The sequence below is a fragment of the Varanus komodoensis genome, unplaced genomic scaffold, assembly GCF_004798865.1.
Source record: "Varanus komodoensis strain SLA01 unplaced genomic scaffold, ASM479886v1 scaffold6_4, whole genome shotgun sequence".
Taxonomy (NCBI): Eukaryota; Metazoa; Chordata; class Lepidosauria; order Squamata; family Varanidae; genus Varanus; species Varanus komodoensis.
Window position 1 is genome coordinate 20334950 of NW_025336347.1, and position 14969 is coordinate 20349918.

At 46.7% G+C, this 14969-nt stretch overlaps 1 protein-coding gene across 1 annotated transcript; it reads right to left on the bottom strand.

Moving 5' to 3' along the window:
- Positions 1-4483: 4483 nt before the first annotated feature.
- Positions 4484-12032, bottom strand: LOC123034527. The gene is made up of 5 exons (XM_044451937.1): positions 11822-12032; positions 9268-9376; positions 7898-7930; positions 6627-7298; positions 4484-5393 (listed from the first exon to the last, which is right to left on the bottom strand). Exons 2-5 carry the CDS (start codon positions 9296-9298, stop codon positions 4852-4854), a joined length of 1278 nt encoding a protein of 425 aa, XP_044307872.1. The 5' UTR covers positions 9299-9376; positions 11822-12032; the 3' UTR covers positions 4484-4851.
- Between the last annotated feature and the right edge of the window lie 2937 nt (positions 12033-14969).

Consider the following 14969-nt stretch of genomic DNA (forward strand, 5'->3'; position numbering starts at 1 on the left):
CTGTCATATTTTTGGTTTAGCAGAGGTTTTAAAACAGGCAAGCGATCACAATCTGAATGCCATCTGATGCAGTACAGAGCTGTATTCTCATGACTGTAATCTACATCCGCATTCTGCCATATGTGTGACTCATGCTTCAGTAACGACAGAAATAAGACACACGGACACACCAAAGCAAAGGAGGAAAATCAAATCCACATAAAATCAGTGCCAATGGAAACTGTAGTCCTATGTACATCATTGAAATAAGCCTCGATGAATTCATAGAGACTATTTTCTAAGTAAACATACATAGGATTGTCTTGTAAAGTCTGCCCATGCAGGAGAATGAGATCAAATTCCGGCGTGTACAACTGTAGCATGCAGCTCAGGGCACTCCTTTTGAATACTTCCCACTGAAGCCAATTCCCTAAAATTAAAACAAGGAGCACATCAGAGAAAAGATGACATATATTTAACAAACCAAGAAATCCCAAACGAGGTGAAATGATCATAATCTCTAAGGAAAAGCCCAGTAAACTATAGGCTTTGTTATCTTAACTTCCTTTGGGGAAAAAATGGCGAAGTCTTTTTTATTTTCCCAGAACAACAAACTACCTCCCCTGCTCATTTCATTTCATTAGTTTAAAACCTGCATTTTAAACGAATCCTTTTCCATGCTTTAGCTGCTTTGATATACAGGGTGGGCCAAAAGTAGGCATACAGTACATATTGTGTCATGGAGGACCTCACACAGTGGACAGATTGAAGGCGTTCATCTCACAAGCACTTACCAATATGGGTGCTAACTAAAATTTGTGTCTCATTGTTAGCGACAGTTTCCAGGAAAGTTGCAAAACTGATGGAGGACATTTCACTCACCTAAGAGACTAAACATGACCCGATCAGTACTGTGTACCTACTTAAGGCCCAACCTGTAAATTTCTTTTTAAAATTATTTTAAATTATTTTTGCTGCTTCTAAATTCTATGAACGTGTTTTATCATTGGAGTTATGTTGGTTTTTGTTACATTGGCTTATACCCAAAGTTTTATGTGACCCATAATAAAATAGTAATTCTTGTCAGAATGGTTAAATGTGTAGCTTACACATGCAAACATTGTCATATTTTAGGTGCCAGCCCAAATTAAGACCTTTCTTCACTCCCAGGCATATGAGAGCAGATTATAGGTTTCTTAATTCAGTTTTTATTAGGTCTTGCTATTTCATTGTTGGGAAGGAAAAAAAAAAAAAAAACCTAGCGTGGCGTCTGTGAGGGGAAGTCATGACTCACTACCCTACTGAAGTTCTTTGAGAGTCCAACCCCAGTGAAGGGGGCAATCCAGTAGAACCAAATGGCTTTTGACAAAGCTCCTCACCAAAGGCTCCAGAGCAAGCTAAGCAGTCATGAAATAAAAGGGGGTGGCCCTCTTATGGATCACTAATTGATTAAAGAAGGCAGAGAGTGGGAATAAATGGCCATTTCTCCCAATGGAGAGAGGTCACCAGTGGAGTTCCATAACATTCTTTATTAAGACCAGTGCTTTTCAACCTTTTCATAAATGGATTAGGAGCAAGTGGTGAAGTGGCCAGGTTTGCAGATGACACCAAACTATGTATGGTGATTAAAACAAAATGGGATTGTGGGGTGCTCCAGAGGGATCTCCCCCACCTGGGAGAATGAGCAATTGCAGTTCAATATAAGCATGTGCAGAGTGATGCATTTTGGGGCAAAACCCCCTAACTTCAAGTATAGGCCGATGGGATCTGAATTAGCAGTGACTGAGCAAGAAAGGGATCTTGGGATGGTAGTGGACAACTCAATGAAAACATCAGCCCAGTGCTCAGCCGCTGTTAAGAAGGCAATTTCAATGCTAATTAGGAACAGAATAGAAAATAGGACTGCCAAGATCGTACTCCCTTGATACAAATCTTTGGTGTGACTGCACTTGGAATGTTGTGTCCAGTTCTGGTCTCCTTACCTGAAAAACATTAAGTTCAAAAAAAGTACAGAGAAAGACAACAACAGTTACTGGGGGCAGGAGCAGCTCTGCTATGAAGCACGGCTGCAGCAACTGGGGCAGTTCAGCTTAGAAAAAAAGGCAAGGGGAGATATGATAGAGGTGCTTAAAAATGCACGGTATGGAGAGAGTAGAAAGGGAGACATTTTTCTCCCTTTCTCATAACACTCAAACCTGGAGTCATCCCATGAAGCTGATTGGCAGGAGGTTTAGGACAGATAAAAGGAAGCACTTCACATGGTGTACGGTTAAACTATGGGATTTACTGCCACAGGAAGTGGTGATGGCCACCAATCTAGATGGCCTTAGGAGACTGGACAGATTCATAGAGGAGCGGTTAATGCATGGCTACCAGCCTTCTGGCTGTGTTAGCTTCTTCACCAGAGGCGACATTTATTTATTTATTGATTGATTGATTGATTTATATCCTGCCTTTTTCCTACAAAGGGCTCAAGGCAGCTTACATCATTCTCCTCCTCCATCTTATCCCCACAACAACACCCCTGGGAGGTAGGTTGGGCTGAGAGTCTGTGACCGGCCCAAAGTCACCCAGTCGGCTCCATGGCTGAGCGGGGACTAGAACCCAGGTCGTCTGAGTCCCAGTCCCATGCCCTTAACCACTTGCTGAGGGGCTTGGGCAGGTGGTCTTGCGCCATCCTACTTGAGAGAGCCTGTGGGAAGTTGGTTTGCCACTGTGTGTAGGGAGTGCTTGACCGGACGGATGTTGGTCTGATCCAGTATGGTTTTTCTTATGTTCTTATATTATTTAGATTGTTTTTAGCTGTTCCAACTTGCTTTAAACTATTATATTTTTTAATTCCTACTGTAAGACTCCTTGGATCTTTTTTCCTGAGGAAGCCATCTAATAAAAAAATCATAATCACAATAATGCCACACTGAAGCAGTAGCAGTATGGCTTCAGCAAAGTGAAGTCATCAACCTAGTTGAAGTCTTTCAAAATGTCAATAAACAGAACAAGAAGTAACACCCCACAATTTTTAAAAGGTCATAGTGCTGTGAGCCCAATTATATTATTGTGTGCAAATGTGACCACCCCACCCAAAAATGATACAAAAGTTGAAACTTATGCAGAGAGAAGAGTCATTCCTTTAAGTAAATGTAGGAACCGAGTGAGACACAACAACAGACCAGCTTGTTTAAACTCAGGTCTTTGACAGTCGCATATAAAGTGGTTTGGGATTCTTAGAGCACTAATGGCATATGGATGAAGACTGATAAACCTTTCCCTGCCAAGCTGACAGAAAGAAATCTGGTTTGCCTGAAACATGGTGCTGGAGGAGAGCCTTATGAATACCCTGGACTACCAGAAAGACAAACAGGTAGGTCCTGGAGCAAATCAAGTCACAACGTGCCCTGTAAACAGAAAGGACAAAACTTTGGGCAGGAAAGTTGAAGGCAGAAGAAGAAAAAGCAGGCCAACGACTGCATAAAGGAGGCCGTGGCCTTGAGTTTACAGGAACCGAGCAGGGCTGTCAAGGACAGTGCATTTTGGAGGGCATCATTCACAGGGTGGCCATAAGTCAGAGATAGCTGGATGGCAAGTAATAACAGCAAACACTCCAGTTAAGAAGTGAACTTAGCTGTGAGAAACATACTTGGGCAGCTAAGAGGCAGAGGCTTGGATGTTTCAGCTCTTTATACCTGAATGCTCTTTCTGTTTTACAATCTGGGTTTTGAACAAGCAGGCCTGTTGTCATCATATCTAGTCTGGTCTGTAAACAACTTGCAACAGACACTGTTGGGGGGATAGGGACACAACAGAGGTCCGAGACCTGAAGCACAGTAGCGAATAATGAAAAATTCATGGCCACAACATATACAAAGCACAAGGCACTGCCATTACAAACATGAAGTAGCATGTGGAAGATCAACCAAACCACTGCTCCCGCACACCATGCATCTTTAACCCGAACACCACAGGAAGTTGTGCTGACGAACAAGAGCAGAAACAGTTCTTTAAAGGATGAGGGAAATTCAGGGAGAAGGCATCTCCTGCTGTCTACTAACCAGCAACTCCATTTTCAGAGATGGCTGATCCTGGTCCAGATGCACAAGGCTAATGGGGGTGGATGCTGCCATCGTACCCTGCGGCAGAGTCATCGCCATGAAGGCTCCTCCTCTCTCTACCGTCACCACCAGCAGCCTCTCCCGCAGGCTGTACTGAGGGAGGTGAGAGAAGCGCAGGGCCAGTCCCTCCCCTGCTGAAAGACTGCTTCATCTCTTCTTCCCTCCTCGTCCCCTTTTCCTTGCATGTTCCATCCTTTGAGTGGTATGGCTGTGAGTAGGCACTGTCTTGTTTTACTGAATACATATAAGCCACCCCAGGAGCTCTTTTTGCTGAGGAGCATGAGGAACGTTCTTTAAATACAATACATAAATAATAAGAAACTCCCCTTAAACATCTGGCTGACCCAACATACCAGTCCTTAAGGCACTTAAAGACACTAACAGCACGATGCATGTTGAACAATTTGGAACAACAGTGCAGCTTTATTACTTTAAAAAGATTACCTTCTTACAGGTACCTGGTAATGTGTTCAGTGTATTTTTTAAAAAACTTCTACACTTGGTACATCAAACACTGCATTCCTCTGGAAACAGGATGGAAGGAAAACTAACGCAAGTACACTAAAAAAAACCCAGTTAAGAATAAATCTAAATGTACATTGCTGGCAGCCATTCCACAACATTAATGCTGTGGGGAGACACACATAATGTGGTGAGAACACATTCTAACTATGCAATAAGAAAAGCAATATATGTCATAACAAGAACAGCTGGAGGGATGGTTTTCACAATGAGACTAAATATGCCCCGTCTCTCCATGGTTTCATTTCATCCGCTTCCGGGGAGAGACGTCTCCGTTGCTGGTGGCAGACTGCTGGGAAGTGAACGCAAGGCTGGAAGGAGAGGGGCAGGGCATCTCTTGGCCGTTGGAGGAGGTGCCCCCCGTATGCATCATGCTGGGGCCCGGGAAGTCGTAATACTGAGAAGGGTACGGAGGACTGTATGACGTTCTACCCCGAATGTCCTTCATGACTTCCAGTATGCCCTGCAAGACGCTCGTCTGGCTGCTCAGCTGCTCCTTCAAAGTTTGATCGCTCGATTCCAGTGCGCTGACAAGCCGGCCAATGTCCTCCGCACTCTGCTCCATCTCATCTTTGCGGGCGGCAAGATCCTCCTTGTAAGCACGCTCAAAAGAAGCCACCTCTTTGTGCGTGAGGTCAGACAGTGTCCGAACAAGTTCACTGGTGGCCTGAGACGTGACCTCCATGAGTTCCTTCAAGGTGTCCCCTCTCCTCTTTCTCTGCCGACAGCGGAGGTTCCGCATCCTCTCAGCGGCAGTCAAAGGCCGAGGGCGCAGGTTGGGTGCTGGAGAAACAAGCAGCAGAAGGTGAACTGAGTAAGATGATGCATTGTGACATTTTAAACAAGACTAGAACAGTGTAAAACAGAATCCGGTGTTAAAAACAACCCAGTTAACAGTGTTTAAAAGAATCCAGATTTCACACCATTGTGTGTAATCATGTGAAGGGAGCAAGCGGGTCTCTGCAGCTTGAAGGCATTACTCAAATTGTGCAGCTGCTCATGCATTTGCGTATTTTGTGCAAGCCGCTTAGCGCAACGTAACAGCCCACCGTGACTTGACTTAAAGGCAGGGACTGCTGCGTTCGTTGGGCCCCTGCAGATGTCACTTCTGCATCATTCCTAGTAGGGGCTATCTGAGGGCCAGGCAACCCTGAATTAACTCATGGCTCCTAACTGGGTTATTTCAGGGTTGTTTAATGTTTGAACAAGCTCTGCCACCCGGATGACCAAGCAAGGCACCACACAGAAAGGGGGCCTGGGGGCACCTGGCACAAACTGACTGTCCCCACACACAAACTAAGCCAAGGTGAGTTGCAAGCAGCCCCATGCTGTTAGCCACTGGGGAGTGAGGCTGAGGATGCAAACTCTGTCTCCTGCACTGTGCGCTCCTGCGCAGAACTGCTAGGACCTCTGAAATATCACAAAATATTGTTCTAGTTTGCAACTGCTCTTTCTCCAACAACACGGGCATGAAAAACTTCTCAGAATGTTGGCCAAATCCAGCCCCTCTGAGGTCTGAATCGGGCCATCTGCCGTTTGCCTGAGGGCCTCCTCCCCCTTTCCCTTGACTGCAGATTGTTTGGGATTTTCTTGGCTTTAGTGCAGTTTTCCCTGCTTTTCAAAAGGCTGAAATGCCTCTCCTAAGGTTTAGTTACTGGGAATAGGTGCTCTAAAGCAAAGGAGGCTGGTAAGTTTTGATGTTTTGGTTCGTCCCCTTTTGCCTTGATCCCCCACTCCCACCAGAATGCGGCCTCAAAAAGCTTTTCCACCACTGAATTTGGCCCTTGAGCTGAAAGGGTTCCCCATCCCTGCGGGCAAGATACAGGATTCTCTCCCCTGCCTCATAATCTTGATCACATGACTCAGTATTCAGAAATAAGAATATAGCACTACAGCCCCTCTTTTTGCTGTAGTAAAGAAGTGCTCAGATGTCCACGAATAGCGGAAACAGTAACAACACGGCACGGAAACGCCCCTCCCCAGCACACACATGCCACAAGTCCAAGCAAAGCTCACCAGAAATGGAATCATTGGATGGCAAAGGATCAGTGGGAGTGCCTGGACCAGCACTCCCATCCATGGACAGATCAGAGTTGGCTGCTGGAGAGGCCACTTGGTTTTCCAGGTTGGCTTCACTCTGCTGTGATCCAGCAGACTCAGGCAACAGTAAGCAGTCGCCATCGGGCTCCTCGAAAGTCCCTTTGTCACTCTTTCCTACTGACAGAGGGGGCTCATAGGCATCCTGCGTTTCCCTGTGCTCCCGGCGTCGGCGGTCCACGGGCGGCCTCGCATTGCTCCCTGACAGCCGCGGAACGACCAGGTTTTGCTTGATGCAAAGAAATCGGTTGAGTTCCTCATAATACGGCCACACACGCCGCCCGTGACCAGCATTACTGTTCCCATCCACAATCTCTTTGAAGCCACGGCGAAGCACCTTGGCCCGTTCGCGGCACTGCTCCCAATCCCTGTTGTAGCCCCGGGCTCGCATCTCATCTGCTATCCACTGGAACTGGGCAACTGTGCGATAGTTGGAGGCCAGCGCACTCTGGACAGCATCATCACCCCACACCTGGATGAAGGCCCGGGTCTCCTCATCAGTCCAAACAGGTTGCCGCCTCGATTTCGTGGCAGAGGAGGAGCCTTGTGAAGAGGCAGTCATTGTGCCATGATTCGGCATCGGCACGGTCTCTGGAAGGGTATCAGACAACATGGTGTGCTCCAGGGATGACACGGTGATATTGGCAGCAGGAATTTTAAAAAATGGCAGCAGGAAATGTTTCAATGGATTTAGACGCAGTAAAAGGAGCAAAAGTGGGGAGGGGGGTGTAACAAAGAAGCTCCTAACGATAGAGTGCGGATAGAGAGATGGGACGCTCTGTACAATGCACTCTATGATCACGCTGGCAACTCCCCCGCTGAGACATGTGAATCTCACACAAACGTTACGAGAGACACGCATCTCGCATCTTTGTTCTCGCAAGTTGGCCTGCAAAGAAAACACGTGTAACCTCAAGAACATGACACGGGAATCTGCATTCCGACATGCGAAAAAAAGATACGTGACAACGGTGCGATACACATGTCTAGCGTAACGTGTGAAGCAATCTTAAATGCTCCATCCCTCTTTAACTTCCACTATTCTAAGCCCCTTCTCGGAAAAAAATAAAAAAAAAGTTAAGCACATTTTGCACAAACTATTCCAATCCACAGAACTATTTAAGAGCAGTTTCTGAGACATACCTGTCTTTAACCTCACCTGACTGACATGCAAAAGAAGAACTACTCACCTGTGTAGCTGCCATCTGTTGAAATGTAGGCCGCTCAAGGAAAGAAAAAGAAAAACAGACAAAATTAGAGAGAAAGATTTCACCAGAACTGAATTTGCCATGGGGCAAAAAAGCTACCTGGGCAGGCCAAGATAACGGATGGGTCAGAGACTGGAAAGGCAGTTCAAAGCGCAGCAGAACCTTTCCATGAGGGTGGCAGATCCATGGCAGCAAGTGACTGGCCAGAACATGACATCTCAGGGCCTGGGCAAGCAGGTTGAGTACAGCAAGACTATCAGCCAGGGCCATGCACATGCGACACTTTCAATAACTGCAGGAAGTGCAGCACTGCTCCTGGAGCCTCCCCTTCCTGGGCTGCAGGGACTCGCTCCACATAGGCAAGGCCTGTGAAGAAGCCTCAGATGCCTGAGCTCTTAGAAATATAGCAGTGGCACCTTTCAGTTGGAGCAGCATTGCAGAGTTTATTTTTACAGGGCTGTGTTGGATGGACACGCTCCTCTGCAACACAAAAAAATCTAGTGCCGAATGTCAGAAACTCAAGGAACTTTTCAGGTATCTGAAAGTCTTCTCCAGCCCCACTCTCCTGTGCAACAGGGAAACACACACAGTGCAAAGCACGGTAGGGCATGAGCTTTGGGGCAAGGTTCTAATTCTGACACTCTAATTCAAGGGACATGATGCATTGTTTCAATTCATCCAATCTCTGCAGTTCAGGCTGCCAGAACCCTTTCAGATGTCCTGGTAGCCTGCCAGCATACATGGTTGGCAGGGATCTTTCAGTACAGGAACAGATTGTGCAATCCTTCTGGCAGCCTTCTTCTCATTGGAGAAGGGCGGCCTGGGGAGACGGCACTTTTCCTTTTCCCACAAAGCCATCTGTCGTGCCTCCAGCTTTTTTGCCATAGCACTGAAGCAGGAGTGTTGTGTGGGAACTACTGAAACTACTATACCTCTTGGGCTCATTTGGAGACTATTTTTCAGACTGAGGAGCTAGGAGTGATCCAGCATAGTTAGCAAAACCCAATCATGGCACCAACCTAAACCCTTTAAACAGTAGCTAGTTCTTATATTAGGCTAGCCAGGAGGTGGTCGCAGGAGCTTCTGTACAGCCTGAAGTGCCTGATTCTGCCAAATCTTGGCGCTAAGCAGCATCAGGCCTGTTTAGGATCTGGATGGGTGCTTGAGTGTATTAAACCACCCAGAGAGCTTCAACTACAGGCGATATAGAAATGTTGTTGTTGTTGTTGTTGTTAATTGTTGTTGTTATTAATAAAGCCTGTATCTACTACAGGACCTATTTCTAAACTCTCTGATGTCACACAGGCACTCCAAATCCTGAGACTTCACACTCTCACGGAAGAGATGCTTACCCAAGGAGCCCACATCCTCGTTCTCCTCCATGATCTCGCTTGAAGCCCTTTCTCACCTCCCCACCCCACAGTCCAAGCTTGTAGCCAAATCTCTGAGAAGTGTCCTGTCCTGCAAGAGACGACAGAAACAGCCAGTTAAAACCACTCTGATACAGCCACCATAAGGAGACATCAGTGGGGCAATCAGCGTTGCCATTAAGCCTCGCAGAACAGTTAATCCAGCTTAGATGCAAGCAGGCAACTCACTCCTTTCGACATATCTACAAAAGCAGGAAGCGTCTGACAAGAGAAGGCCGCTACCCTAAACACACATACCTGCGAATACAGCCCACGGAAGACGGCATCACCTACAGCACAGGACTGGTTTAGAGCTGGTTTACTGTGCTATGACTACCTGTAGGGTGTCGCCTGTTAAAACTTTCGCCACAAATTAGCCTCTGAGAATTGTTCAGCTGGTGTACCAGCTGGCACCTACCTAAGTATGGGTTCTATTTATGACTCGCAACACAGTGGTAGCAATGTAAACACTTTATGGGCACAATTCTAGGTGTGTATAAACAGAAAAAGTAGTCTTACAACTCCCAGTGTTGCTAGCTGACAAATACTAGGAACTGTAGTGCTTCTTTTGTGTCTAAGATGGCACCCTAATACTAATTTCTTAAATGTTTTAAAGGGCCTCTAAAATGCAGATGTTCATAGATGAATTTTAACAACTAAATCCACTATAAAACGAGTACATAATACCTGAAATGCAAATAGAAAATACAGGGATATCATTTAATTTATGAAATTAAAAAGAAGTACAATGACAAACTTCTGCCATGCTTCTAGTTTCGTTTGTTTTCTTTGCTTCCTATTTAGCCAAGTTTGGCTTTTATATTCGGAATCAAATGATAATCTAAACCTTGCATTTGCTAATTACAATATAATCTTCCCTACTTGAGCAGCCAGCTATTTTACAATTATCTCTCAGCATATGAATGATATCTGTCAACAGCCAGTAATAATGCAAAAGCAGCATTCTTTGACCTCAGTTCTCTAGTGTGAAGTCCCACTTATCTAGTGCCAGTTAGCAGACATCACCTTGTGAATGCCAAAATTAGCTGTCTGTGGTTATCCTAATTCTTTTAATGCCTTGAATTTGAATGAAAACAATAGGCTCCAACTTTGGCACAACTTTAGTGAATGTCTGGGTTTTTTTCCCCCCTGCTAAAACAGTGCCTGTTTTATTCCCACGGCACCCAACATGTTCAAGTTCTTTCTCCCATTTCAGCTAGTGGGGATTTGAAAATTGAGTTGTACAGAACAAAGTTCTAGGGCAATCTGGACTCTGGGGCAAAAAGATACTTTTTGCCTGATAATTCAGTATTTAAGGGCCCAGTCCAATCAAGATGTTTGTAGACCTCCAAAATTGGAGGATTACGGGCATCCTATGCAGGCCACCCAGCAAAGCGTGTAGGCAGCTAATTTCAGCAGTCTAAAGGCAATGCTTCAGAGGGGAAGGAGAGAGGCTGAAACACTCCCCCACTGTAAACACAAGGATTTCTCTCTTAACATCCAAGAATGTCCTCTAAATTACCACTGTTAAAGTAATTTTTGCGATCTGTCCTTCCGGTATTTCATTTCCCATATGAACTCACCATTTCAAATCCTCTCCCCCTTCCCCACCGTGGGTATACACCTGCAATTCAGCACGACACTTTGCCCATACTTCACACATGCTTTTGCCACAGCAAAAGTGCTCCTCCTTTAAAGTGCCTCAACAAGACTTGTTGCTGGTTCTGCCTGACAGGGCTGTCGTGAGGATCTCTTGAGGTTCCACAGAAGTCTTATGCGTGCCTCACTTTTGAACCACAGGGGCAAGCTTGGAAAATATTTGGCAAAATATTTTGACTCGCTGTTTCTTCCCATCTCTGCTCAGCAGTCAGTAAAGCCAGTAACCAGGGGAAAACATGATGCCAGAGCTTGTTATGACTCACCCCTCCTACTCCCCCCCCCCGCACTAGGGGAGAGGAAAAGAAGATGCGCCTCCAAAAGCCGGAAGTGGCTGCTGCGGTACCAGAAACACGCGCACATACACACGCACTCACCCCGACATTCGCCCTTCCCCCGCCCGGGGGGGCTCTCCCTTTCCCTCCCTCCTGCGGCCCGCTCCCACGTCCAAGGTCCGGCTGTCATCCTGCGTTAAAAACGACCTCTCCCTTTGACTCTCACGTCGGGAGAGGCCGACCGAAAAGGGCGGCAGGCGGGGACAGGGGGAGGCCGAGAGAGGGATCGCCCCCCTCACCTTCCTCTTCCTCTCAACATTTCACCCTCCACATCGGGACAATCCGGCTCCTCCCAAAGAGACAAAGGCGAGCCCCCCTGCGGCGCTTCTTTGCTCCCTCTCTCTGCCCACAACCCCACGTTATCCCGGGCCGCCCCACTTTCCGAACCCACCAGGCCTTCCTTGCCTGGGGAACACGGACCGCTACGCGGAAGGGGTGTCTGGCTGGTCCGCCTGTCTCCCCCCTCCTCTCCCTCCGCGTCAAAACAAACACCACTTTAAACTTGCCCGCGATCTCCTCCGCCGAGTCAGAGCCCAGCGGCTGCAGCGGAGTCTGGAGCCGGATCCAGCCCGCCGCCCCGCCGCTGCCCCCGCAACTCCCGGGCACAGGCCCCCTCCTCGGTGGGCCGCAGGGAGAGCGCTCAGCAGCCGAGGCCTCTGCTCCGGTTGCCACAGACCCCAATATGGTGGACAAGCAGCTGCCGTGACCGGATGCAGTCGGAGATTCGGGCTTCGGAACAAAGGAAGGCAGAGCGAGAGAGAGGAAGCAGCAGGGAGGCTTTCCTTCCCGATGATCAGAGCCCCCTGGCGGCCACAGCCCGGGAGACACGCAGCGCGCGCTTCTGGGCCGGGCGGGTTGCCTGGTCGTGCGAACTCGACCAGAGGGCAAGGCGGGGCCAGACACGGATGATTATACAAGTTGCTTACTGTTGGTAGCACCGGCCAGGCAGTTCTTCAAATAGCTGCAACCACTGGGAAGTATAGAAAAAAGTAATCAGTAAGGTAGGTATCGATATGATAAATAAATGAAAGCACATCTCCTGGAAGCCCAAGGCATTTGTGCTACAAAGGAAAGGGCATAATCCTATGGTCGTCCAAAACTCTTGGGATTTGGGAGCACAGGATACGCTGGAGTCCTGGCTGTGGCATTGGATATACACTCCAGGTTGGAGCAGGGACGTTGACAGTGGAGAGCCCCTCTTGTGCCCTCCCAAACAGTGTGGCTCTTTCCATGCCAGCTGGGCTTTGCCACTGCCACACCCTGCACCCAGCTGTCTGGCTGAGTGTACTGAGCATGTACAGACAAAGGAGCATTTTCGGTTTATTCAGACATACTACATGGTACATAGGTAGCTCCTGAAGGGCTACAAAGATGGGCTCTGTACAAGATGCTTTTACAACCTATCAGTTACATGTCCAGTTTGGAGGAGGCTGGGAGATCACGGAGGCATTTTGCTATGGGCACATTAGGGTAAAACAATAGGATTGTTTTGAACACAATACAAAAATTAGACTTTTCAGGACAGGTAAACGATTAGCATATCTAAGCATATCCCCCAAAGGACAGGAACCCTATCATAAATCTAAAGCTGTTCGTACAGTGTCGGGTTTTTTAGCAGCCATATTATGACCAAGCTTTTGCTTGTTTTGCCCTGACACCTGCCACAGAGCAGGAAGGAAGGAAGCTCGGGTGCTGTTTGGATATAGCATAAGCTGTTCACCCCGGCCGCCTCTGTGCCCCGCCCTACCTGGCATGCCCCCTTTTCTCCTCACCATAGTTGACACGGTTCTTTCTGCACTCCTTGTGAAGGGGTAGGAGCTACACATTCAGAGTCCCAGCTCTGAGGCCACAAGACTTTGGAGCTGAATTATCCTGTCCACCAGCATATTTTGCACATCATTTCTTTAAAAAGCAGCAAACCGTGCCCCCCCCCCCATTCGCAGTCCAGTCTTCTTATGCCCCTTAGGCCAGGGGTACAGGAGGTTTATTATCCTCAACAGCTGCGTGTGATACTGTCTTGGGGTTGGCCACCACACACACGTGTGCACACAGAAATATACACATGCATACATATACACTTAGTCACAAAAGCTGCTGATATAACAAACAACGGTGGAAGTGGCAGATTTGACAGCACTCAATGCGTCAGGGTGAGTTGTTTACCCCCTGACCCAGCCTGCTGAAATGTTCTGAAGAACTCAGAAAATCTTGCACAGGTTTTTGCATGGTGTTGGTTGGTAAAGGCATTGCTTAACTGGATTGTGGATTTTAGTTTTATTCCTGGAGTTTGGATAAATGTGACCTTGGATTTCTCTTCACTTTCTGCTCAGGACTTCCTGTCTTTCTGTTCCCACCCCTCAACCCCCCCCCCCCCCCCCCCGCTTGCATATGACAATAACAAGCTGTGAATGACATTATAAGTCTTTTCTTTCAGTGGCACCAGACGATCAGATAAGGTGTACTTTTTACATAATTCAGACTTTCCTTCTTGGTCATATAAACAAACCATCATCACTTGGTATCCAAGTCTTAGCCAACAAGACCTCCCCCCACTCCTGGGAATGAGCTCTTTTATTTGCTCAGGGCAAGATAAGGACTCATTCACTCCAGCAGCTTTTGGAAGAGACACCAAGCATGTGCCTTGAGAAACCCAGCTTGTGCAGGCATCCATCTGAAGCCCAGCTTGGTCTGATGAGACTGAAGTCTCCATTCCTCAAAATGCTTTCAGTACATAGAAAACTGCTGGGAAGACCACAAATGACAATTAATCTTTGAAGATCTTGTCAGAAGCAGAATGCTTTAGAATTCTACTTCTGCGTGGAAATATTGACTGGGGAGGGAGCAAGGGAAGCATTTATGTCAGCTGCATTTAAAATATGTCTACCCTCTAAAATGTTTTAGCTGTTTAAATGGTTTAAATGTTGTACATTGAAATTTAACATGGAATTTTGTTATCTGTAGATGTGCTTTATTATTTTTGGAACTGATGTGAGCTGTCCAGCTGTTGGGAGGGGGTAGAAATTAATTAATTAATTTTTTATATCTTGTTGCTGGTCACTACAATATATCAACCATTTGTGCCCAGACGCTCAAGTATAGGAACATTGGATATTTACTGCAGCTTTCAGTTTCTTCTGTTCATTTGCATTTTTTGGAAATACTTCCATTCAAGTCACTCTTTTAACACATAGGTAGAAGCAAGTGCAAATGTATAATTGATTATTTTAATTGAGTTCACAGATGTACATCTATTCTTTATGTTGACTTAATTTACTCAGAAATGTTATCTTTGTATTTCGGCACTATGCTTCTGTGAGTGATCATTTTCAGCTTTGATATTTCAGAGTTCGTGATAATTTCCACAGTTCCCGGTCTTGTTTTGGAAGTGGGAATACAGATTCTCCATCTCCTTTTCTCAATTAGTTGACTTCTGTATAGGCTGCCTGGTGATGTCCGTGTGTCCAGTTGCCTGAGCTGTGCCCTGAAATATGTATTTGCAATAAACAGATGGTTGGCTTCATTGAATTGCATGAATCATTCTCCTGCTTCGTTTCTGACCCCAGGCCAGACTCTCCCACCATCATGGATTCTGCTTCTGCTTTTGCATTCTAGTCACACAGGATTATCAGCCTATCTTGTTTGGTATGTTACCAA